We start from the raw sequence: 25,097 nt of genomic DNA, 5'->3' as shown, positions 1-25,097 counted from the left end.
CGTAATGATGAGAGAGATATAGTCTCTAGAGACGTTTAAACCAGGTGATGTCATCGCATATGTAGGAGGTGGAACAACATGGTTGGTTAAGGCATATGGTGCAGGGCTAGAAGCTCTACATTGAAATAAGACAGTAATCACTAACCAGGACAGTAATGGACGAGGCATATTGATATTAGAGAGAGGCATGCGTAGCCAAGTGAACATATGGGTCCAGTGAGTGGTTGGGCTGACTGGGGACACGTCGATTCAGACAGTTAGCAGGCCGATGCTAACAGTTAGTAGGCCGGGCCTAAACAAGCTAGCAGTTAGCAGACGGGGGCTGGCAAGCTAGCAGTTGGCAGACCGGGGCTAGCAGTTAGCAGACCGGGGCAAGCAAGCTAGCAGACCGGGGCTAGCAAGTTAGCCTTTGGGGGACGTCGCGATGGGGGTAAGTCTGTTTTTGCCTCTTTGTGCGGTGATGTCGATAGACCAGTCATGGAATTAGTAGGGTTCCAAGTAGCTCTCGGTAGCTAGTAGGCCGCGGTTAGCAGAATGGGCCTTCAGCGGACGTTGCGCCTGAGGGGCCTGTTGGAATCCTCGGGCAGATTATGTCGGTATTCCAGTCGTAGAGGATCGGCGGGGTACCGTGCCCCGTACCGGCAGTAGAAGGGGTCCGGATATTGTAGCCCAGGAGTTGCCTTCGGTGGTAGCACAGGAGCCCTGGCCCGGGCTAGCTTCAGGCTAATTGGTGCTTGCTCCGGGATGGAAACGCTAGCCAGGAGTAGTCACCCGAGATTGCGGTTAGCTAGTTGCGAAGATCCAGATGAAAATGTTCAGAGTTTGCGGTAGGAATCCGGGGATATGGGGGAAAAAAATAATAAATAATAATTGGTCCGTTATGCGCTGGTTTCAGTCACGTTGTTCGAACTGGCGAGAGCTTTCCAAGCTAAAGGTTAGCTGATGACCGCTAGCAATGGTTTGCTGACTGATAGCTGGTAGTTGGCTAGCTTCAGTTGAGGGATTCCAGATCCGAAGTAAATAGAAATACTTTTGAAAAAAAACAGATCCACACCACTTTGGGTGAGGCGGATTGCAGGAGAGTATTTAGAAGTTGAGGTTTAGGAAAATATTTTTAAAAGATATGCAAAGAAAAAGATGTAAAAAGATATACAAGGGACACGATAGGACAAAGACGTCTGACTGCTACGCCATCTTGGATTAATATAAACGCAAAGTGTTGGTCCCGTGTTTCATGAGCTGAAATAAAAGAACCCAGAAGCTAATTTCTTGCACAAATTTGTTTACATCCCTGTTAGTGAGCATTTCTCCTTTGCCAAGACAACCCATCCACCTGACAGGTGTGGAATATCAAGAAGCTGATTAAACAGCATGATCATTACACAGGTCCACCTTGTGCTGGGGACAATAAAAGGCCACTAAATTGTACAGTTTTGTCATACAACACAATGCCACCAATGTCAAGTTGAGGGAGCGTTCCATTGGCATGCTGACTGCAGGAATGTCCACCAGAGCTGTTGCCAAATATTTTCATTTTCCTATCATAAGCCGCCTCCAACCTTGTTTTAGAGAATTTGGCACTGTAAGCACATTGTTTTACAACAAAAGTATCTGTGACTTTGAGATATAGAGCGTGCAAAATGCGCATCGGCCATCGCATGTACATAGGTAGGCATCATTGGGTAGTATAGCTACTTTTAGAACATTACATTTACTGTTAGATTAATACATGGCTACTAGCAGTAGGCCAACAGTGGACATTCTGCATCTCTCTGGTAGTTTGGCTAACAGCAACAGTGAAAGACAAGTCTGATATTTTCCATGATACAACTGATTTTGTTACAAAAAAATTCTGGGGAGTGTTTTGCATTGATATGTGTCAGGTATTGTAGAAACCTTGTTACTCACTTAAGTAACCGAACACTAACGTCCATTCATATATCCGGATATTTGATTAACAGTGCCCATCCCTAGTCTGGAGCCCTGAGTTTTCCCGGGTAGTCTAATTCAATGTCACATCACATAGATGTTAACTATGTTGTGAAGGCAGATCCATTCGCATGGAGCAAAAACCTGTGCCTGTCTCGATTTCCTGCCACAAACAAGATAACACTTCACTGGATTGCATCAAAGAATGGCATACACGACAAGACACGGCGCTTATACGCTTCCAGAAAAATCGAAGGTTTTCTAGACGTTCCGCTAGCGGAACACCTGCTCCAATATCCAATGATAGGCGTGGCGCGAATTACAAATTCCTCAAAAATACAAAAACTTCAATTTTTCAAACATATGACTATTTTACACCATTTTAAAGACAAGACTCTCCTTTATCTAACCACACTGTCCGATTTCAAAAAGTCTTTACAGCGAAAGCAACACATTAGATTATGTCAGCAGAGTACCCAGCCAGAAATAATCAGACACCCATTTTTCAAGCTAGCATATAATGTCACAAAAAACAAAACCACAGCTAAATGCAGCACTAACCTTTGATGATCTTCATCAGATGACACACCTAGGACATTGTTATACAATACATGCATGTTTTGTTCAATCAAGTTCATATTTATATCAAAAAACAGCTTTTTACATTAGCATGTGACGTTCAGAACTAGCATTCCCACCGAACACTTCCAGTGAATTTACTAAATTACTCACGATAAACGTTCACAAAAAACACAACAATTATTTTAAGAATTATAGATACAGAACTCCTTTATGCAATCGCTATGTCCGATTTTAAAATAGCTTTCCGATGAAAGCACATTTGGCAATATTCTGAGTAGATAGCCTGGCCATCATGGCTAGCTATTTTGACACCCACCAAGTTTGGTACTCACCAAACTCAGATTTACTATTAGAAAATTTGGATTACCTTTGCTGTTCTTCGTCAGAATGCACTCCCAGGACTTCTAATTCAATAACAAATGTTGGTTTGGTTCCAAATAATCCATAGTTATATCCAAATAGCGGCGTTTTGTTCGTGCGTTCACGACACTATCCGAAGGGTAAAAAAGGGTGCATCGTAAAAAAGGGTGCGTTTCGTGACAAAAATTCAAAACATTCCATTACCGTACTTCGAAGCATGTCAAACGCTGTTTAAAATCAATTTTTATGCGATTTTTCTCGTAAAAAAGCGATAATATTCCGACCGGGAAACCCTGTTTTCATTCAAAGACGAAAAACTAAAATATGGAGTCGTCTCGTGCACGCGCCCCCAGTCTCATTGTTCTCAGATCGACCACTATCCAAATGCGCTACTGTTTTTCAGCCATGGCCTGCAAAGTCATCATTCAACGTTCTGGCGCCTTCTGAGAGCCTATGGGAGCGTTAGAAAATGTAATGTTACAGCAGAGATCCCCTGTTTTGGATAGAGATGATCAAGAAGGCCAAGAAATAGTCAGAGAGGGCGCTTCCTGTTTGGAATCTTCTCAGGTTTTGGCCTGCCAAATGAGTTCTGTTATACTCACAGAAACCATTCAAACAGTTTTAGAAACTTTGGAGTGTTTTCTATCCAAAGCTAATAATTATATGCATATTCTAGTTTCTGGGCAGGAGTAATAATCAGATTAAATCGGGTACGTTTTTTATCCGGCCGTGAAAATACTGCCCCCTATCCATAACAAGTTTTAAACATATTTCTGGCTGTCAGTCAAGTTTACCCCATATCCTCTGTAGTCACCCTGAAGTGTATCACCAACTTAAGTCGGTGCCTTTAATGTCTTAACATGAGGATATCTTTAGATTTACTCACCAAATACAGGTGTGCCAAGCTTGCAGTGTCATACACAAAAAGACTCGAGGCTCCCAAAAGGTACTGAGTAAAGGGTCTGAATACTTACAGTACCAGTCAAAAGTTTGGGGCACCTACTCATTCAGGGTTTTTCTTTATTTTTACTATTTTCTACATTGTAGAATAATAGTGAAGACATCAAAACTATGAAATAACACATATGGAATCATGTAGTAACCAAAAACTAATCAAAATACATTTGAGATTCTTCAAAGTAGTCACCCTTTGCCTTGATGACAGCTTTGCAAACTCTTGGCATTCTCTCAACCAGCTTAATGAGTAATGCTTTTCCAACAGTCTTGAAGGAGTTCCCACATATGCTGAGCACTTATTGGCTGTTTTTCCTTCACTCTGTGGTCCATCTCATCCCAAACCATCTCAATTGGGTTGTGGTCAGGTGATTGTGGAGGCCAGGTCATCTGATGCAGCACTCCATCACTCTCCTTCTTGGTCAAATAGTCCTTACCCAGCCTGGGGGTGTGGTGGGTCATTGTCCCGTTGAAAAACAAATGTTAATCCCACTAAGCGCAAATCAGATGGGATGGCGTATCGCTTCAGAATGCTGTGGTTGCCTTGCTGGTTGTGTGCCTTGAATAATAAATAATTCACTGACAGAGTCACTAGCAAAGCACCCTCACACCACCTACTCCATGCTTCACGGTGGGAACCACACAAGCAGAGATCATCCGTTCACCTACTCTGCGTCTCACAAAGACACATCGTTTGGAACCAAAGATGTCCAATTTGGACTCCAGACGAAAAGACAGATTTCCACCAGTCTAATGTCCATTGCACAAGTTTCTTGGCCCAAGCAAGTGTCTTCATCTTATTGGTGTCAGTAGAGGTTTCTTTGCAGCAATTAGATCATGAAGGCCTGATTCACAGTCTCATCTCAACAGTTGATGTTGAGATGTGTCTGTTACTTGAACTCTGAAGCATTTATTTGGGCTGCAATCTGAGACTAACTCTAATGAACTTATCCTCAGCAGCAGAGGTAACTCTGGGTTTTCCTTTCCTTTGGCGGTCCTCATGAGAGCCAGTTTCATCATAACGCTTTATGGTTTTTGCGACTGCACTTGAAGAAACCTTAAAAGTTCTTGAAATTTTCAGGATTGACTGGCCTTCATGTCATAAAGTAATGATGGACTGTCATTTGTCTTTGCTTATTTGAGCTATTATGTCATAATATGGACTTGGATTTTTATCAAATAGCCTTATCTTCTGTATACCACCCCTACCTTGTCACAACCCAACTGATTGGCTCAAACACATTAACCTGTTGGGTCTAGGGGGCAGCATTTGCACGTCTGGATAAAAAAAATGTACCCGATTTAATCTGGTTACTAATCCTACCCAGTAACTAGAATATGCATATACTTATTATATATGGATAGAAAACACTCTAAAGTTTCCAAAACTGTTTGAATGGTGTCTGTGAGTATAACAGAACTCATTTGGCAGGCAAAACCCTGAGACATTTTCTGACAGGAAGTGGATACCTGATGTGTTGTATTGACTTTAAACCTATCCCATTGAAAAACACAGGGGTTTAGGAATATTTTGGCACTTCCTATTGCTTCCACTAGATGTCACCAGCCTTTACAAAGTGTTTTGAGTCTTCTGGAGGGAGATCTGACCGAACAAGAGCCATGGAACGGTGATGTCCCATTAGACACCTGGCGCGCTACTTCATGTTGGGTACCCTCGTTCCAATACGTTATAAAAGAGTATGCATTCGTCCACCTTGAATATTATTCATGTTCTGGTTAAAAAAGGCCCTAATGATTTATGCTATACAACGTTTGACATGTTTGAACGAACGGAAATATATTTTTTCCCCTCGTTCATGACGAGAAGTCCGGCTGGCTTACATCATGTGCTAACGAGACGGAGATTTTTGGACATAAATTATGAGCTTTTTTGAACAAAACTACATTCGTTATGGACCTGTGATACCTGGAAGTGACATCTGATGAAGAGAATCAAAGGTAATGGATTATTTACATAGTATTTTCGATTTTAGATCTCCCCAACATGACGTCTAGTCTGTATCGCAACGCGTATTTTTCTGGGCGCAGTGCTCAGATTATTGCAAAGTGTGATTTCCCAGTAAGGTTATTTTTAAATCTGGCAAGTTGATTGCGTTCAAGAGATGTAAATCTATAATTCTTTAAATGACAATATAATATTTTAACAATGTTTTCTAATTTTAATTATTTAATTTCTGACGCTGACTTGACTGCCGGTTATTGGAGGGAAACGATTTCCTCAACATCAATGCCATAGTAAAACGCTGTTTTTGGATATAAAAATGAACTTGATAGAACTAAAAATGCATGCATTGTCTAACATAATGTCCTAGGAGTGTCATCTGATGGAGATTGTAAAAGGTTAGTGCATCATTTTAGCTGGTTTTATGGTTTTGGTGACCCTGTCTTTGACTTGACAAAACATTACACACAACTCTTGTAAATGTACTGTCCTAACATACTCTAAATTTATGCTTTCGCCGTAAAACCTTTTTGAAATCGTAAAACGTGGTTAGATTAAGGAGATGTTTATCTTTCAAATGGTGTAACATAGTTGTATTTTTGAAAAATTTGAATTTTGACATTTATTTGGATTCAAATTTGCCGCTCTTGAAATGCACCTGCTGTTGATGGAGTGCACCACGGGTGGCACGCTAGCGTCCCACCTAGCCCCAAGAGGTTAATTAAGATGGAAAGAAATTCTACAAATTAACTTTTAACAAGGCACATCTGTTAATTGAAATGCATTCCAGGTGACTACCTCATGAAGCTGGTTGAGAGATTGACAAGTGTGTGCAAAGCTGTCATCAAGGCAAAAGGTGGCCAATTTGAAGAATCTCAGAAAATATATTTTGATTTGTTTAACACTTTTTGGGTTACTACATGATTCTAAATGTGTTTATTTCATAGTTCTGATGTCTTCACTATTAGTGTACAATGTAGAAAATATTAAAATGAAAGAAAAACCCTTGAATGAGTAGATGTCCAAACTTTTGACTGGTACTGTATTCAGACTCATTCTCCCAGGACAGTCATGACAACATTAAAAAGATAGTTAAAGGGATAAAGGAAAATATGTAGGCCAATGTAAATATATGATTTCAATATGTCTAATACATTTGGAATTGGGGCATGTAAAATTATCGTAATGCAGCCTATACACAATTGACAGGGAACATGATCTTCAGAAAAGGTTGGGAAACATTGGATAAAAGTTTCTGGAAAAACTAGAAAAAAGATAAACCCTCTGGACAAAGAAAAACCCTAGGATGATTATGTGTCAACATTTGACTGGTACTGTATGTGTATATCAGTGGAGAGGAGGAAGGGGACAATCATCCTCCTTAGTGAATTTCATAAAAATACCAATTGTAAAACATTTAAAAAGTTATATTTTAGATAAAACTATGTTAAATATAATCACGTCACCGTTATTTGTCTGTTTGTGCCCTGCCTGTTAGCTTGCACTATTCTTGCCATTCTCCATTAATATCTCTAATCATCAAGCTGTTTTCGCCCACAGGACTGGCGCTGACTGGATGTTTTTACTTTGTCGTACCATTTTCATGCGTGAAAATCCCAGCAGGGGCAGCTGTTTCTAAAATACTGGATGCAACGTGCCTGGCATCGACGATTATACCAAGCTCAAAGTTGCTTAACCTGTTGGGTCTAGGGGGCAGCATTTGCACGTCTGGATAAAAAAAATGTACCCGATTTAATCTGGTTACTAATCCTACCCAGTAACTAGAATATGCATATACTTATTATATATGGATAGAAAACACTCTAAAGTTTCCAAAACTGTTTGAATGGTGTCTGTGAGTATAACAGAACTCATTTGGCAGGCAAAACCCTGAGACATTTTCTGACAGGAAGTGGATACCTGATGTGTTGTATTGACTTTAAACCTATCCCATTGAAAAACACAGGGGTTTAGGAATATTTTGGCACTTCCTATTGCTTCCACTAGATGTCACCAGCCTTTACAAAGTGTTTTGAGTCTTCTGGAGGGAGATCTGACCGAACAAGAGCCATGGAACGGTGATGTCCCATTAGACACCTGGCGCGCTACTTCATGTTGGGTACCCTCGTTCCAATACGTTATAAAAGAGTATGCATTCGTCCACCTTGAATATTATTCATGTTCTGGTTAAAAAAGGCCCTAATGATTTATGCTATACAACGTTTGACATGTTTGAACGAACGGAAATATATTTTTTCCCCTCGTTCATGACGAGAAGTCCGGCTGGCTTACATCATGTGCTAACGAGACGGAGATTTTTGGACATAAATTATGAGCTTTTTTGAACAAAACTACATTCGTTATGGACCTGTGATACCTGGAAGTGACATCTGATGAAGAGAATCAAAGGTAATGGATTATTTACATAGTATTTTCGATTTTAGATCTCCCCAACATGACGTCTAGTCTGTATCGCAACGCGTATTTTTCTGGGCGCAGTGCTCAGATTATTGCAAAGTGTGATTTCCCAGTAAGGTTATTTTTAAATCTGGCAAGTTGATTGCGTTCAAGAGATGTAAATCTATAATTCTTTAAATGACAATATAATATTTTAACAATGTTTTCTAATTTTAATTATTTAATTTCTGACGCTGACTTGACTGCCGGTTATTGGAGGGAAACGATTTCCTCAACATCAATGCCATAGTAAAACGCTGTTTTTGGATATAAATATGAACTTGATAGAACTAAAAATGCATGCATTGTCTAACATAATGTCCTAGGAGTGTCATCTGATGGAGATTGTAAAAGGTTAGTGCATCATTTTAGCTGGTTTTATGGTTTTGGTGACCCTGTCTTTGACTTGACAAAACATTACACACAACTCTTGTAAATGTACTGTCCTAACATACTCTAAATTTATGCTTTCGCCGTAAAACCTTTTTGAAATCGTAAAACGTGGTTAGATTAAGGAGATGTTTATCTTTCAAATGGTGTAACATAGTTGTATTTTTGAAAAATTTGAATTTTGACATTTATTTGGATTCAAATTTGCCGCTCTTGAAATGCACCTGCTGTTGATGGAGTGCACCACGGGTGGCACGCTAGCGTCCCACCTAGCCCCAAGAGGTTAAGATAACATTACACTGTATTTCTGATCAATTTAGACATTGTTAATGTTGTAAATGACTATTGTAGCTGGAAACGGCAAATCTTTTATGGAATACCTACATAGGCCCATTATCAGCAACCATCACTCCTGTGTTCCAATGACACGTTGTGTTAGCTAATCCAAGTTGATCATTTTAAAAGGCTAATTGATCATTAGAAACCCTTATGAAATTATGTTAGCACAGCTGAAAACTGTTGTCCTGATTAAAGAAGCAATAAAACTGGCCTTCTACTTGAGTATCTGGAGCATCAGCATTTGTGGGGTTGATTACAGGTTCAAAATGGCCAGAAACAAATAACTTTCTAATGAAACTCTTCAGTCAATTCTTGTTCTGAGAAATGAAGGCTATTCCATGCGAGAAATTGCCAAGAAACTGAAGATCTCGTACAACGCTGTGTACTACTCCCTTCATGTATTAAGGCAGAGGAAGAGAGGCTATGCATCAAAAAGCAGCATGCAGCAGCAAACATGCGCGCACACACATACACAAACCCACACAGAGCAGAAAGTCTTTTGAATAAGCAGCATATTATACAGAGATAAACATCAGTCCTGATGGCGGTATGCTTTGACGCCGAGTAGTGACAGACACTGGGGACATGATTCGTACATTAAATCTTTATAGAGGAGCTAAATATAAATGCTATATTCTCAAAGCCAATTACGGATGGATGAGATCTGCGATGTGCAAGCTCGGAGTGAAACTCAGAGCGTCTGCTGAACTTTCCCTCTTGTATTGTATTTTATGGGTCTTTCTAATTGGGTTAGTAACGAGCTAGCCTGCTGGCGTGACCTCCATTTTGAAGAGTTAATGTATACTGGTGGGGTTGCCAAGGTTCCCACGCCCGTCACACCTGAGCTCTACATTCATTACTTGTATAATTGGATTTTCTTACATTTTCATTATACATATAATGTATCTGGGGTAAATATAATCCTTTCCATCTCTAGAATTTCAGAAAAATAAATGTGCCAACTGTTGCATAAAATGTATCTTGCAGTGGATTACCGCAAATCGCGTATTGTCGGGCTACAACACAGTGTGCCTTGATATTGCAAATCTATAAATTATAACTAAATAAACCCCCAAGCAATTGGACATATGGATTGGTTGAGTGAGTAGTGATTTGGTAGATCACACCGTACGAAACGTGATCGCAACCATTTGACCAGAGAGCCTAAAGTGTTAGCCAGTTATGGGAGCTCCCAGCCATAGAAAAACAATTAAATTGTCAACTCATTTTAAATCAATACAGAGTTAACATGTTAAGGTACTTAATGCAGGTAAAACCAAGTACATGTTATTTACCAAATCATTAAAAAAATCTAATTTATGCATACGTACTTTGGATGGTGTCCTCATTGATCGTGTTGCCACCTATACATATCAGGGCATCTGGATTGACAAAAAGCTATCTTTCAAAAAGCATGTTGTTGAGTTAGTTAAGAAATTAAGAATTCAAATGGGCTTCTGTAGGAACTGGTCTTGTCTTTTTTTAAATAGCTGAAAACAAATCATTCAGGCAACATTCCGATTATTGATTATGGCAGAATCATCTATATGAATGCAGCTGCCACTGTATTGAAGTCATTGAATGCAGTTTATCATAGCAAATTGTGCTTTATTATGGGTGATAGGTTCAGTACACATCATTGCATTTTGTATCAGAATGTGCGCTGACCCTCAAAGTCTTGTAGATTGATGCATTGCACTCTTTTTGTCTAAACTCTTTTGCATAAACTTCCACCATACCTTACCTTGTTAACCTATAGATGTATGGGCTACTGGACCTGGGCTCAGGGATGGTTAAGTCTGGATATCTGTTCCATAGTTGGCTAGATCTTTTTTTTACACCGTACATGTGGATTGATCTACAATGCACTTAAAGATTTGAGGAATTTTTGCCTCTAGGTTGTTAAGGGACTTATTTACAGAAGAATGTGTCTGTTTTTTATGATTGCGTTTTGCTTTTCGTGTATTGTTTTGTATAATAACGTGTATTTTAACCTTTCTGGGAAGGGGGTTCTGCTAGTGGAACACCTGGCCTACAGCCAGTGAAATTGCAGGGCACAAAATTCAAATAACAAATCTCATAATTAAATTCCTCAAACATACAAGAATTATACACCATTTTAAAGATATAGTTTTTGTTAATCAAACCACAGTGTCCGATTTCAAAAAGGCTTTATGGCGAAAGCACACCATGCGATTATGTTAGGACAGCGCCTATCCACAAAAAACCATACAGACATTTTCCAGCCAAGGAGAGGTATCACAAAAGTCAGAAATAGCGTTACAATTAATCACTAACCTTTGATGATCTTCATCTGGTGGCACTCCCAGGACTCCATGTTACACAATAAATGTGTTTTGTTCGATAAAGTTCATCTTTATGTCCAAATACCTCCTTTTGTTAGAGTTCGTAGAAACATGTCAAACGATGTTTCTAATCAATCCTTAGGGTGTTTTTATCATAAATATACAATAATGTTTCAACCGGACAATACTGTTTTCATTAGAAAGGAAAGGGAACGGAGCTTGCGCTCACGTGCGATAAACAACTCATGGCTTTCAGCTGAGCCACTTACTCTGAGTGGTCTTATTCGCTCCCCTTTCACAATAGAAGCCTGAAACAACTTTTAAAGACTGTTGACATCTACTGGAAGCCTTAGGAAGTGCAATCTGACCCCACAGACACTGGATATTCGATAGGCATTCACTTGAAAACTACAAACCTCAAAATTGCCACTTCCTGGTTGGATTTTTCTCAGGTTTTTGCCTGCCATATGAGTTCTGTTATACTCACAGACATTATTTTAACAGTGTTGGAAACTTTAGAGTGTTTTCTATCCAAATCTACTAATTATATGCATATTCTAGCTTCTGGGCCTGAGTAACAGGCAGTTTACTCTGGGCACGCTTTTCATCCAGACTTCCCAATGCTGCCCCCTATCCCAAAGAGGTTTTAATGTGTATATGAATGTGTAGTTTAATGTGTTTATTGTATTTTGATGTGTATTCAGGTGCTATACAGGGCTCATCTGGAAGAAAGACCTTGGTGTCAGAATTGAATCCCTGTCGAAATAAAGGTTAAATAAAATCATTTAAAAAATCATGTGCATTCCAGTTTGAGGTTTTTGGACTAAGACTGCAGGATACTATGGAAAGGCTAATGGTATCAGTCAAAACAGGGCAGAATAGGACGGGCCGTAGGGCAGTTTGAGCAAATGCCACTTGTGCTGGTCCATCTTTAGCAACGTTGGCCTGTCTAAATGGGGGTTTCTGCACAGAATTATCAATCATTGGCTAATAATGGGGGCCTTGAGGAACAATGGACCAGTGTGGGGGGCCTCAAATAGAAAAAAGTGGTCTCGGGTGTTAGAAATGCTCTGACTGGTTTCTGGACCCAGTCCTTTCCTGCGGCAGGGTAGATAAGCCCAATATCCTCAGGCATAACCCCTCAAACATTCTACTGTAGGTGCATACAGCTTCTCCTATTACAGATAAGCCATTAATCTAAAATTCAATTTTAACTGTTTACCTTCCAACTGTTTACTTTAAACTATTTACCGTCTACCTTTTCTAAGAAAGTAGAGTGCTTTCTGGTACTTACTTTGAATAATTCATCACAATTGGTAACTACCTGGAAATGGCTTGGTCCGGCATATTGCTTACATCCATCCAATTCTTTCAGATCTGCTTGATGTGTCTGGGGTTAGGGGTTGATCAGGGTGCACAAACACACACGCACACACTGATTGTAGTCTCAACTGTAATCTACTGCATACAGCTTCAGCAGCAATGAAAATGTATAGATAGCCGAAAGGTCTTGCACTCCCCTCTCTGTCCTCTTTCAGTCTCTCTAATACGCTCATCTCCAACAGACTAGTAAACCCTTATCACTGGCTGCTAAACACCAAAACATTTTCCAAAACCCCAAGAGGATCAGATAAGAGTCGGATAGCTATTCCCTGGCCCCGGCACCAATTACCCATGACAGCCAGTGCAGCTTATATTCACCCAAATACAGCTGGAAGAAAACAAACCCTTATTTGTTGGTTTGCACAGTAACCGTGTCTGTCTCCCAAATGGCACCCTATTCCCTATATAGTGCACTACTTTTGACCAGGACACATAGGGCTCTGGTCAAAAGCAGTGCTCTATGTAGGTGATAGGGTGCCATATTGGAACACAGCTGTGAGACTCAACGTTTTTGGCCATAGTAGTCGAATCTTCTCTATAGCCCTTTTCACACGGGACTAGTATTTCTCTCGCTCTCTCTCTCAAATCAAAACAAATTTTATTTGTCACATGCGCCGAATACAACAGGTGTAGTAGACCTTACCCTAAAATACTTACTTACAAGTCCTTAACCAACAACGCAGTATTAAGAAAATAGAGTTAAGAAAATATTGACTACATAAAGTAATTTTTAAGTAACACAATAAGATAACAATAATAAGGCTATGAACAGTGGGTACCGGTACCGTGTCAATAAGTGGGGGTACAGGTTAGTCGAGGTAACTTGTACATGTATGCATAGACAATAAACAGCAAATAGCAGCAGTGTAAAAACAAATGCAAATAGTCTGGGTGGCCATTTTATTTGTTGTTCAACATTCTCATGGCTTGGAGGTAGAAGCTCTTAAGGAGCCTTTTGTACCTAGCCCTGGCACTCCGGTACAGCTCACCGTGTGGTAGCAGATAGAAAAGTCCATACCGGGAGGTGATGCAACCCGTCAGGATGCTCTTGATGAGGATCTGGGGACTCATGACAAATCTTTTCAGTCTCCTAAGGGCGAAAGGCATTGTTGTGCCCTCTTCACGACTTTCTTGGTGTCTTTCAACCATGAGTTAGTTGGTGATGCGGACAGCAATTAACTTGAAACTCTCGACCCGCTCCACTACAGCCTCATCAATTTGAATGGGGGCATGTTCGGTCCTTCTTTTCCTGTAGTTCACGATCATCTCCATTGTCTTGTTCACGTTGAGGAAGAGGTTGTTGTCCTTGCACCACAAGGTCAGGTCTCTGACCTCCTCCCTATAGGCTGTCTCATCATTGTCGGTGATCAGGCCTACCACTGTTGCATCAGCAAACTTAATGATGGTGATGGAGTCGTGCCTGGCCGTGCAGTCATGAGTGAACAGGGAATACAGGAGGGGACCGAGCATGTATCCCTGAGGGGCACCCGTGTTGAGGATCAGCGTGTCGGATGTGTTATATACCCTTACCACCTGGGGACAGCCCGTCAGGAAGTCCAGGATCCAGTTGCAGAGGGAGGTGTTTAGTCCCAGGGTCCTTAGCTTAGTGATGAGCTTTGAGGGCACTATGATGTTGAACGCTGAGCTGTAGTCAATGAATAGCATTCTCACATATGTGTTCCTTTTGTCAAGGTGGGAAAGGGCAGTGTGGAGTGCAACAGGTATGCATCATCTGTGGATCTGTTGGTGCGCTATGCAAATTGGAGTGGGTCTAGGGATTCTGGGATAATGGTGTTGATGTGAACCATTACCAGCCTTTCAAAGCATTTCATGGCAACAGACGTGAGTGCTATGGGTCGGTAGTCATTTAGCCTATCCTCCCGGCCGGCTCGGTCCTCCCCTCCTGCTCCTTGGCTTGACGACTCATTGCGAGCTCACAGAACAGGGCTCCGGGCAGTCGAGTGGAAATGGAGGAAAACTAGTCTCCCTGCGGACCTGGCATCTTTTCACTCCCTCCTCTCTACATTTTCTTCCTCTGTTTCTGCTGCTAAAGCCACTTTCTACCACTTTAAATTCCAAGCATCTGCCTCTAACACTAGGAAGCTCTTTGCCACCTTCTCCTCCCTCCTGAATCCTCCTCCCCCTCCCCCCTTCTCCTCCCTCTCTGCGGATGACTTTGCAACCATTTTGAAAAGAAGGTTGACGACATTCGATCCTCGTTTGTTAAGTCAAACGACACCGCTAGACCTGCTCACGTTGCTCAACCCTATGCTTTGACCTCTTTCTCCCCTCTCTCTCCAGATGAAATCTTGCGGCTTGTGACGGCCGGCCGCCCAACAACCTGCCCGCTTGACCCTATCCTCTCCTCTCTTCTCCAGACCATTACCGGAGACCTTCTCCCCTACCTCACCTCGCTCATCAACTCATCCTTGACCGCTGGCTACGTCCCTTCCGTCTTCAAGACAGCGAGAGTTGCACCCCTTCTCAAAAAACCTACACTCGATCCCTCTGATGTCAACAACTACAGACGAGTATCGCTTCTTTCTTTTCTCTCCAAAACTCTTGAGCATGCCATCCTTGGCCAGCTCTCTTGCTATCTCTCTCAGAATGACCTTCTTGATCCAAATCAGTCAGGTTTCAAGACTGGTCATTCAACTGAGACTGCTCTTCTCTGTGTCACGGAGGCTCTCCGCACTGCTAAAGCTAACTCTCTCTCCTCTGCTCTCATCCTTCTAGACCTATCTGCTGCTTTTGATACTGTGAACCATCAGATCCTCCTCTCCACCCTCTCCGAGTTGGGCATCTCCGGCGCGGCTCACTCTTGGATTGCGTCCTACCTGACAGGTCGCTCCTACCAGGTGGCGTGGCGAGAATCCGTCTCCGCACCACGTGCTCTAACCACTGGTGTCCCCCAGGGCTCAGTTCTAGGCCCTCTCCTATTCTCGCTATACACCAAGTCACTTGGCTCTGTCATATCCTCACATGGTCTCTCCTATCATTGCTACGCAGACGACACACAATTAATCTTCTCCTTTCCCCCTTCTGATAACCAGGTGGCGAATCGCATCTCTGCATGTCTGGCAGACATATCAGTGTGGATGACGGATCACCACCTCAAGCTGAACCTCGGCAAGACGGAGCTGCTCTTCCTCCCGGGGAAGGACTGCCCGTTCCATGATCTCACCATCACGGTTGACAACTCCATTGTGTCCTCCTCCCAGAGTGCTAAGAACCTTGGCGTGATCCTGGACAACACCCTGTCGTTCTCCACTAACATCAAGGCGGTGACACGATCCTGTAGGTTCATGCTCTACAACATTCGCAGAGTACGACCCTGCCTCACACAGGAAGCGGCGCAGGTCCTAATCCAGGCACTTGTCATCTCCCGTCTGGATTACTGCAACTCGCTGTTGGCTGGGCTCCCTGCCTGTGCAATTAAACCCCTACAACTCATCCAGAACGCCGCAGCCCGTCTGGTGTTCAACCTTCCCAAGTTCTCTCACGTCACCCCGCTCCTCCGCTCTCTCCACTGGCTTCCAGTTGAAGCTCGCATCCACTACAAGACCATGGTGATTGCCTACGGAGCTGTGAAGGGAACGGCACCTCCATACCTTCAGGCTCTGATCAGGCCCTACACCCAAACAAGGGCACTGCGTTCATCCACCTCTGGCCTGCTGGCCCCCCTACCTCTGAGGAAGCACAGTTCCCACTCAGCCCAGTCAAAACTGTTTGCTGCTCTGGCACCCCAATGGTGGACCAAGCTCCCTCACGACGCCAGGACAGCGGAGTCAATCAACACCTTCCGGAGACACCTGAAACCCCACCTCTTTAAGGAATACCTAGGATAGGATAAAGTAATCCTTCTAACCCCCCCCCCCCCCCCCTAAAAGATTTAGATGCACTATTGTAAAGTGGTTGTTCCACTGGATATCATAAGGTGAATGCACCAATTTGTAAGTCGCTCTGGATAAGAGCGTCTGCTAAATGACTTAAATGTAAATGTACTGAACAAAAATATAAACACAACATGCAACAACTGCTAATATTTTGCTGAGTTAAAATTAATATAAGGAAATCAGTCAATTGAAATGCATTTATAGTTTTTGGCCCTAATCTATGGATTTCACATGGCTGTGAACAGGCCTTCCCTGTGGCTCAGTTGGTAGAGCATGGTGTTTGCAATGGCAGCATGGTGTGTGCAACGCCAGGGTTGTGGGTTCGATTACCACGGGGGGCCAGTACAAAAAAAAAAAAAACTGCATGAAATGAAATGTATGCATTCACTACTGTAAGCCGCTCTGGATAAGAGCGTCTGCTAAATGACTAAAATGTAAAAATGTACAGATATGCAGCTGTTGGTCGCAGATACACACCCCTAACTTTTTTTAGGGTATCAGAAAACCAGTCAGTATCTGGTGACCACCATTTGCCTCATGCATTTGCCTTCACATAGAGTTGATCAGGCTGTTGATTGTAGCCTGTGGAATATTGTCCCACTCTTCAATGGCTGCGTGAAGTTGCTGGATATTGGTGGGAACTGAAACATGCTGTCATCCACATCGATCCAGAGCATCCAAAACGTGCTCAATGGGTGACATGTCTGGTGAGTATGCAGGCCATGGAAGAACTGGGACATTTTCAGCATTTTCAGTGTACAGATCCTTGCGACATGGGGCTGTGCAATGTCATGATGAAACATGAGGTGATGGCGGCGGATGAGTGGCACGACAACGGGCCTCAGGATCTCATCATGGTATCTCTGTGCATAGCAAATTGCTATTGGTAAAATGCAATTGTGCTGGTAGCTTATGCCTGCCCATACTATAACCCCCACCGCCACCATGGCGCACTCTGTTCACAACGTTGACATCAGCAAGCCGTTCGTCCACATGACACCATACACTTTGTCTGCGGTTATGAGGCCGGTTGGAAGTACTGCCAAATTCTCTAAAATGATGTTGGAGGGGGCTTATGGTGGAGAAATTAACATTAAATTATCTGGTAACAGATCTGGTTGACATTCCTGCAGTCAGCATGCCAATTGCACGCTCCCTCAAAACATGAGACATCTGTGGCATTGAGAGGTGTGACAAAACGCCACAATTTAGAGTATCCTTTCATTGTCCCAGCACAAGGTGCAACTGTGTAATGATCATGATGTTTAATCAGCTTCTTATTAATATGCCACACCTGTCAGATGGATGGATTATCTTGGCAAAGGAGAAATACTCACTAACAGGGACGTAAACAAATTTGTGCACAAAATATGAGAGATGTAGGCTTTTTGTGCAGGTGGAACAATTATGGAATCTTTTATTTCAGGTCATGAAACATGGGACCAACACTTTACATTTTTCGTTTATATTTTGGTTTGTTGTATGTTTCATGAGCTGAAATAAAATATCCCATGAATGTTATCCACAAGTTCATCTGACTTGTAGATAAAGGACCTCATTGATAAAATCCCAAAGTATCCCATTAAACATCTTTCTGGTGTAGAAAACAGCTTAAAGTCTAGTATACTATTTGGATAGGCTTAAAGATAGCAACACTAATTGCAGGCTGACAGCAACACTTTGTCTATGGATATGGTGGGCAAAGTCACTTTTAAAAGGGTTTGAACAAACAGTTATGTAGTAAACTCCCAAGAGAACAATGACCTGTTTTGTAGGAACTACTCTCACACACTATCATCACGGGAATAAGTGCTATTCCTACCCCCAAGACCACGGAGCCTGGATGTGGGCTTGTTTGGCTTTAGATTCACACCCCCACGCACCTGCCACTGTCATGTACAGCATACACATGTTTTTTTAGACAAACACAATTTGTACACGTATGAATTGTACACGTGTACGTACATACATCATGATACAAATCCAGTGTCTGAACCACCTGACCTCCCTGACAAAAATGTATTTGTTGCGGCAAACTTCCCACAAATTTGTGGCAAATTTGCTGCAAACTAAATAGTGTGCCACAAAATGTTGGCAGGAGTTTTCAGACGTTTGCTACTAGTGGTGAATCTGTGGCAACCTGTGGCAATAACATGTATTGCCACTAGTGGCAAACAGTTTACCAGAAGCCGTTTCTGGTGAACACATGAGTTCCAAGACCAGTAACCGGTAATGTCCAATCAGGGGGATTCTAAAAATCTGTTGAAAAATTGAAACCAACTTTCTAGCTAGCTACCTACCAAAGTTGTCCGGGGAGCATCTAACTTATTAATTCAACTTCCTAATAAACTTTTATTAGCTAAATGATGCCATGTGTTATGGGATAGAATGAAACACATTTTGTTGATACCAGTTTCAATCTGTCTGTGCCACTGACTAGCAAGTGCTTAGCTAGGTAATGTTAGCTATCATATTTTTGCAAAAATACAGATTGAGGCCTTCAATAAAATTAAGGACACCAGTCAAAGCTGTCATCAAGTCAAATATATTTCGATTTGTTAACCTCTATGGGCTAGGTGGGACGCTTGCGTCCCACCTACTCAACAGCCAGTTGAATCCTGTGGCGCGTTATTCAAATACCTTAGATATGCTATTACTTCAATTTTTCAAAAAATATGACTATTTTACACCATTTTAAAGATAAGACTCTCGTTAATCTAACCACACTGTCCGATTTCAAAAAGGCTTTACAACGAAAGCAAAACATTAGATTATGTCAGCAGAGTACCCAGCCAGAAATAATCAGACACCCATTTTTCAAGCTAGCATATAATGTCACATAAACCCAAACCACAGCTAAATGTAGCACTAACCTTTGATGATCTTCATCAGATGACAACCCTAGGACATTATGTTGTACAATACATGCATGTTTTGTTCAATCAAGTTCATATTTATATCAAAAAACAGCTTTTTACATTAGCATGTGACTAGCATTCCCACCGAACACAGCCGGTAAATTTACTAAATTACTCACGATAAACATTCACAAAAAGCATAACAATTATTTTAAGAATTATAGATACAGAACTCCTCTATGCACTCGATATGTCCGATTTTAAAATAGCTTTTCGGTGAAAGCACATTTTGCAATATTCTCAGTAGATAGCCCGGCATCACAGGGCTAGCTATTTAGACACCCAGCAAGTTTAGCACTCATCAAAGTCAGATTTACTATAAGAAAAATGTTATTACCTTTGTTGTCTTCGTCAGAATGCACTCCCAGGACTTCTACTTCAATAACAAATGTTGGTTTGGTCCAAAATAATCCATCGTTATATCCAAACAGCGGCGTTTTGTTTGTGCGTTCTAGACACTATCCTAAAGGGTAAATAAGGGTGGCGAGCATGGCGCAATTTGTGACAAAAGAATTCTAAATATTCCATTACCGTACTTCGAAGCATGTCAACCGCTGTTTAAAATCAATTTTTATACCATTTTTCTCATTAAAAAGCGATAATATTCCAACCGGGAATCTGCTTTTAGGTAAACAGACAAAGGAAAAGAAAGCATTCGGTCGAAGCGGGCACGCGCCTAAGCCCATAGTACTCTGAGTGGCCACTTGCCAAAAGCGATAAAGTGTTTCAGCCAGAGCCTGCCTCGATATCGTTCAGCTTTTTCCCGGGCTCTGAGACCCTATGGAAGCCGTAGGAAGTGTCACGTTATTGCACAGATCCTGAGTCTTCAATAAAAAGAGCCAAGATGAAACACTACTTCTCAGACAGGCCACTTCCTGCTTGAAATCTTCTCAGGTTTTGGCTTGCCATATGAGTTCTGTTATACTCACAGACACCATTCAAACAGTTTTAGAAACTTGAGGGTGTTTTCTATCCAAAGCCAATAATTATATGCATATTCTAGTTACTGGGCAGGAGTAGTAACCAGATTAAATCGGGTACGTTTTTTATCCGGCCGTGTCAATACTGCCCCCTAGCCCTAACAGGTTAACCCTTTTTTGGTTACTACATGATTCCATATGTGGTATTTCATAGTTTTGATGTCTTCACTATTATTCTACAATGTAGAAAATATCAATGGCAGTATTCAGTTGGTTTTTGCATTATTACATCCTCGAAAACACTGTTGCTGATTAGCTATTCTGTTGATAATCTGCACGCCATTAAATGCATAGTCTGTATCCCAAATGGTTGCCTTATTTCCTATGGGCCCTGGTCATAAGTAGTGCACTATATACTGTAGGGAATAGGGTGCCATTTAGCATGCATGCATAGAATAATCCACCACAACAAAACCTAATTGGAGGCATTGCATGCCCAGAGGAATGTGGCAAGCAGTTTGATTTCACTAAATCAGAAAGTATCGGAAATAAACACAAGCTTGGCTTGTTTGAATCAGATGAAGAATCCCAGCCAATGTCAACAGACAGTAGATTTGCACATTTCCATAATTCAAAGGCCCAATCTGTGATATGGAAACAATGTATAGCCTTAAAATACGGTTTCACCTCACAGACTATCAATCCTTGCATCTAAAGCTTGATCTATCTAATTTGAGAATTCTTACATTTCTCCAGCCCCATCCCTCAGATGGCAAACCAAGTGGTGTGGGGGCTTCCATTTTGATGTTTTTCTGATTCAGGATTGGGCCTTAAACTTAATTTGCTAGTTTGTTTATCTGATATAAGATCTGCATCTCCAACTTCCTCTCACGTCTTTCTCACCTTTTTAAAACGGTCTCTTGAAATTATCTTGACCTGACAGCCCCAGTTTAACTGCAGTGTGTAGTGTGATAAAAAAAAAATGTATTTAACTGATCTATTTGATATTAATGGTTAACAATTAATATTTAACTAATAGTAAGACATTGCTGTCCTACTAGTGTCTGTGTCTTCATGGGCTCCACTCTAGTTCCCTGCAGCTAATCTGGGCGTGTGGTCACTGGAGATGGCTTGAGTTGACAAATGAGTTAAAGACTGCGTTACATAGACAAGAATGTGTTTTACTAGAGATGGCTTTGGAGTAGAACAATCCCTCATTGTCTCAAAATCATCCTTGCATCTGGGAAACTAAGCCAGGGTGGGGTTAAGACAACGTGCAGATAATGACAGGATGAACCCAGAGTGCATTATGATGCTCCTTGGTCTGCATGAGGGGGGTTGAACCAACCATGGCTGAGCATTGTTAGTGTCCGCTATATATGGTACTCTGCATTTGTGTAAAGGTTAGGTTACTCGGTCCAACACTCAAGGGTGTGGGGTCGACCAGCCTCATAATTGCAATAATTAGTCAATATTAAATAAAGATGATTGTTTGAAAAAATGACGAAGTCTCTCTCAGTACTGAATTTCCATGACAGTAGCCACGTCCTGACCCCAGTTTGACAACAGTGTGGAGCTGCGTCCTGACCCCTCTCCAGCTGAAGGACAGTGTGTGTGGCTCCAGAGTACACAGACCTGAGGTCAAATGGCTCACACAACCACTCACGGTCTTCTGAGAGGCAGAAAGAGAAAGATGCTCAAGTCACCATGAGCTGGTAATGTGTTGCTTCTCTCAACCAGCATTGAGTAAAACTATAAAACTCTGTTTCAAGCTTCTCAGAGTGCTGATATAGGTTCAGCTCTCTGGGTCCATGTAATCTTATTCCTTGTGATCTAAAGGGCTAAACTGATCCTAAATCAGTACTCCATCTCTGAGAAACGTTGTACTGCCCCTGTTCTGTAGTTTTGTACAAATCTCAGACTAAAACAAACTGAGAGGATCAATCTGGCCTACTTTGGCACTGTGAGAGTTGTGTGTTAACTGTGAGAAGTGAGTGCACTCTGTGTTTACCAAGATACAATACACAAGGTTGGCAAGCATTTCACTTTAAGGTCTACACCTGTTGTATTCGGTGCATGTGACAAATAAAATTAGATTTGAAATTACCGATAATCCTTAGGAGGTTAGGTACGAGGTGGTACGGAAAATTAGGAAGTGTATGTGTGGGTGTGTGTGTCTTTGTGTATGCTTGTGTTGGCCTACCGAAATGTTCAAAATGTGTGTGTGTATGCGCATATTTGGCCTACCTGTGCAGGAATAGTCATCCACTCTGATGAAGCCAGGTAGACAGTCACAGCGATGGCTGCCGGGTAGGTTCACACACGCCGTGTTAGCCTGGCAGTAGTGCATCTGGGTGGCACACTCATCGATATCTGAGAGAGTAGAACCCACACAGAGGAGTTGTCAATATATATATTGTTTATGGATAGTGACAGTTGGAATGTAGAGAGGGGGACAGATACAAAGGGAGATAGTAGGGGCCGAGGAGGAATATATAACTCTGTCGCCAGCGGGGGGGGGGGGGGGGGGGGCAGGACCGAGTTTAGGAAACCCTGGTCTAGTGGTTAGTGTTCTAGACCCCAGGCCACATGTACCTGTATCGGTGTGGGTTGAAATCTGTCCCACTACCTTTTGATACTCTCATATCCTATTTTACCCCACGAATGTAAACATTTTTTTTTTTAAGTTTGAAAAAAGAAGTGGAGTTCATTCCTTTGGAGAGCATCCCAAGTGACACCCTCTTCCCTTAAATGTTTTATTTCACCTTTATTTAACCAGGTAGGCCAGTTGAGAACAAGTTCTCATTTACAACGGCGACCTGGTCAAGATAAAGCAAAAGCAGTGCAACAAAAACAATAACACAGAGTTACACATGGGATAAACAAACGTACAGTCATTAACACAATAGTAAAATCTGTATACAGTGTGTGCAAACGAAGTAAGGAGGTAAGGCAATAAATAGGCCATAGTGGTGAAGTAATTACAATTTAGCAAATAACACCGGAGTGATATATGTGCAGATGAGGATGTGCAAGTAGAAATACTAGTGTGCAAAAAAGCAGAAAAACAAAAACAAACATGGGATGAGGTAGATAGTTGGTTGGATGGGCTATTTACAGATGGGCTGTGTACAGCTGCAGCGATCGGTAAGCTGCTCTGACAGCTGATGCTTAAAGTTAGTGAGGGAGATATAAGTCCCCAACTTCAGTGATTTTTGCAATGCGTTCCAGTCATTGGCAGCAGAGAACTGGAAGGAAAGCCGGCCAAAGCAGCTGTTGGCTTTGGGGATGACCATACTTATTTCCCTCATTAAAATGCAAATCATTTTATAACATTTTTGACATGCATTTTTCTGGATTTTTGTTGTTGTTATTCTGTCTCTCACTGTTCAAATAAACCTACCATTAAAATTATAGACTGATCATTTCTTTGTCAGTGGGCAAACGTACAAAATCAGCAGGGGGGATCAAATACTTTTTTCCCTCACTGTAAATAGGCAAGTCTGGTAGCTTCAAGGTTAGAGAGTTATTATTATTTAAACACTCTGAGCACATGGAAAGGCACTATTCTGTATATAATTATTATTATAGGAGTCATCTCTCTGAAGGAGGAGTTACAGTGAGAACAGTCACACCTAAACATGATTCATCCTAGAACGGGAAAGTAACACGTGTCAAGAAAAACATCGAAATTAGCACCAACCAATCAAATCAAATTTTATTGGTCACATGCGCCGAATACAACAGGTGTAGACTACAGTGAAATGTCTACTTAAAAGCCTATTCCCAACAATGCAGAGTTAAAAAGGAAGACAAATATTTGCTGAATAAATAAGGAAATAGTAACACAATTAAAAAACAACCAAGCTACATACAAGGAGTACCAGTACTGAGTCAATTTGCAGGGGTACGACGTAGTTGAGATCATTTACGTAATACTGTATGTACAGTAGATGTGGGTCGGGGTAAAAGTGACTAGGCAATTAGAATATACGCTGTCTACTAAACACTAAGGACATCTGTTTTCTTTCATGACATAGACTAACCAGGTGAATTCAGGTGAAAGATATGATCCCTTATTGATGTCACTTGTTAAATCCACGTCAATCAGTGTAGATGAAGGGGAGGAGAAGGGTTAAAGAATTATTTTAAAGCCTTGGGGGGGTTCAACTCAATATTAGGAAGGTGTTCTTAATGTTTTGTACACTCAGTGTATGTAAACATAGTAGCAGCAGCGTATGTGAAGCGTGAAAGTGTGTCTATGTGTGTGTGTGGCTTCAATATGCATGTGTGTGCGTGTGTATGTTTTGTATGTGTGTGTTTTGGAGTGTCCTTTTAGTATGTGTGAGTGTGCATAGAGTCAATGCAATGCAAAACAATTAAGATAAATAAAAAATAAAGTGGGTCGATGTAAAATGTCCTGGTAGCCATATGGTTAACTGTTCAGCAGTCCTATGGGTTGGGCGTAGAAGCTGTTCAGCTGTCTTTTGTTCCCAGACTTGGCGCTCTGGCACTGCTTGCAGTGCGGTAGCAGAGAGAACAGTCTATGACTTGGGTGGCTGGAGTCTTTGACAACTTTTAGGGCCTCCCTCTGACACCGCCTGGTAAAGAGGTCCTGGATGGCAGAGAGTTCGGCCCCAGTGATGTACTGGGCTGTATGCATTAACCTCTGTAGCGCCTTGCTGTCGGATGCCGAGCAG

General features: G+C 41.7%; 1 protein-coding gene across 1 annotated transcript in view; it reads right to left on the bottom strand.

Annotated features, from left to right (window-relative positions):
- The window catches only part of LOC106587057 (protein kinase C-binding protein NELL1), a 510,579-nt gene that overhangs the window by 151,119 nt on the left and 334,363 nt on the right, over positions 1 to 25,097 (bottom strand). The window contains exon 13 of the mRNA XM_014174942.3: positions 22,645 to 22,770. Within this exon, the coding sequence (XP_014030417.3) occupies positions 22,645 to 22,770 (126 nt within the window). The remainder of the gene's footprint in view (positions 1 to 22,644; positions 22,771 to 25,097) is intronic.

This window comes from Salmo salar, chromosome 26, assembly GCF_965601325.2.
Source record: "Salmo salar chromosome 26, fSalSal1, whole genome shotgun sequence".
NCBI lineage: Eukaryota > Metazoa > Chordata > Actinopteri > Salmoniformes > Salmonidae > Salmo > Salmo salar.
Note: the sequence above shows the minus strand (reverse complement) of the source record. Positions and strands in the feature narration are given on the sequence as shown.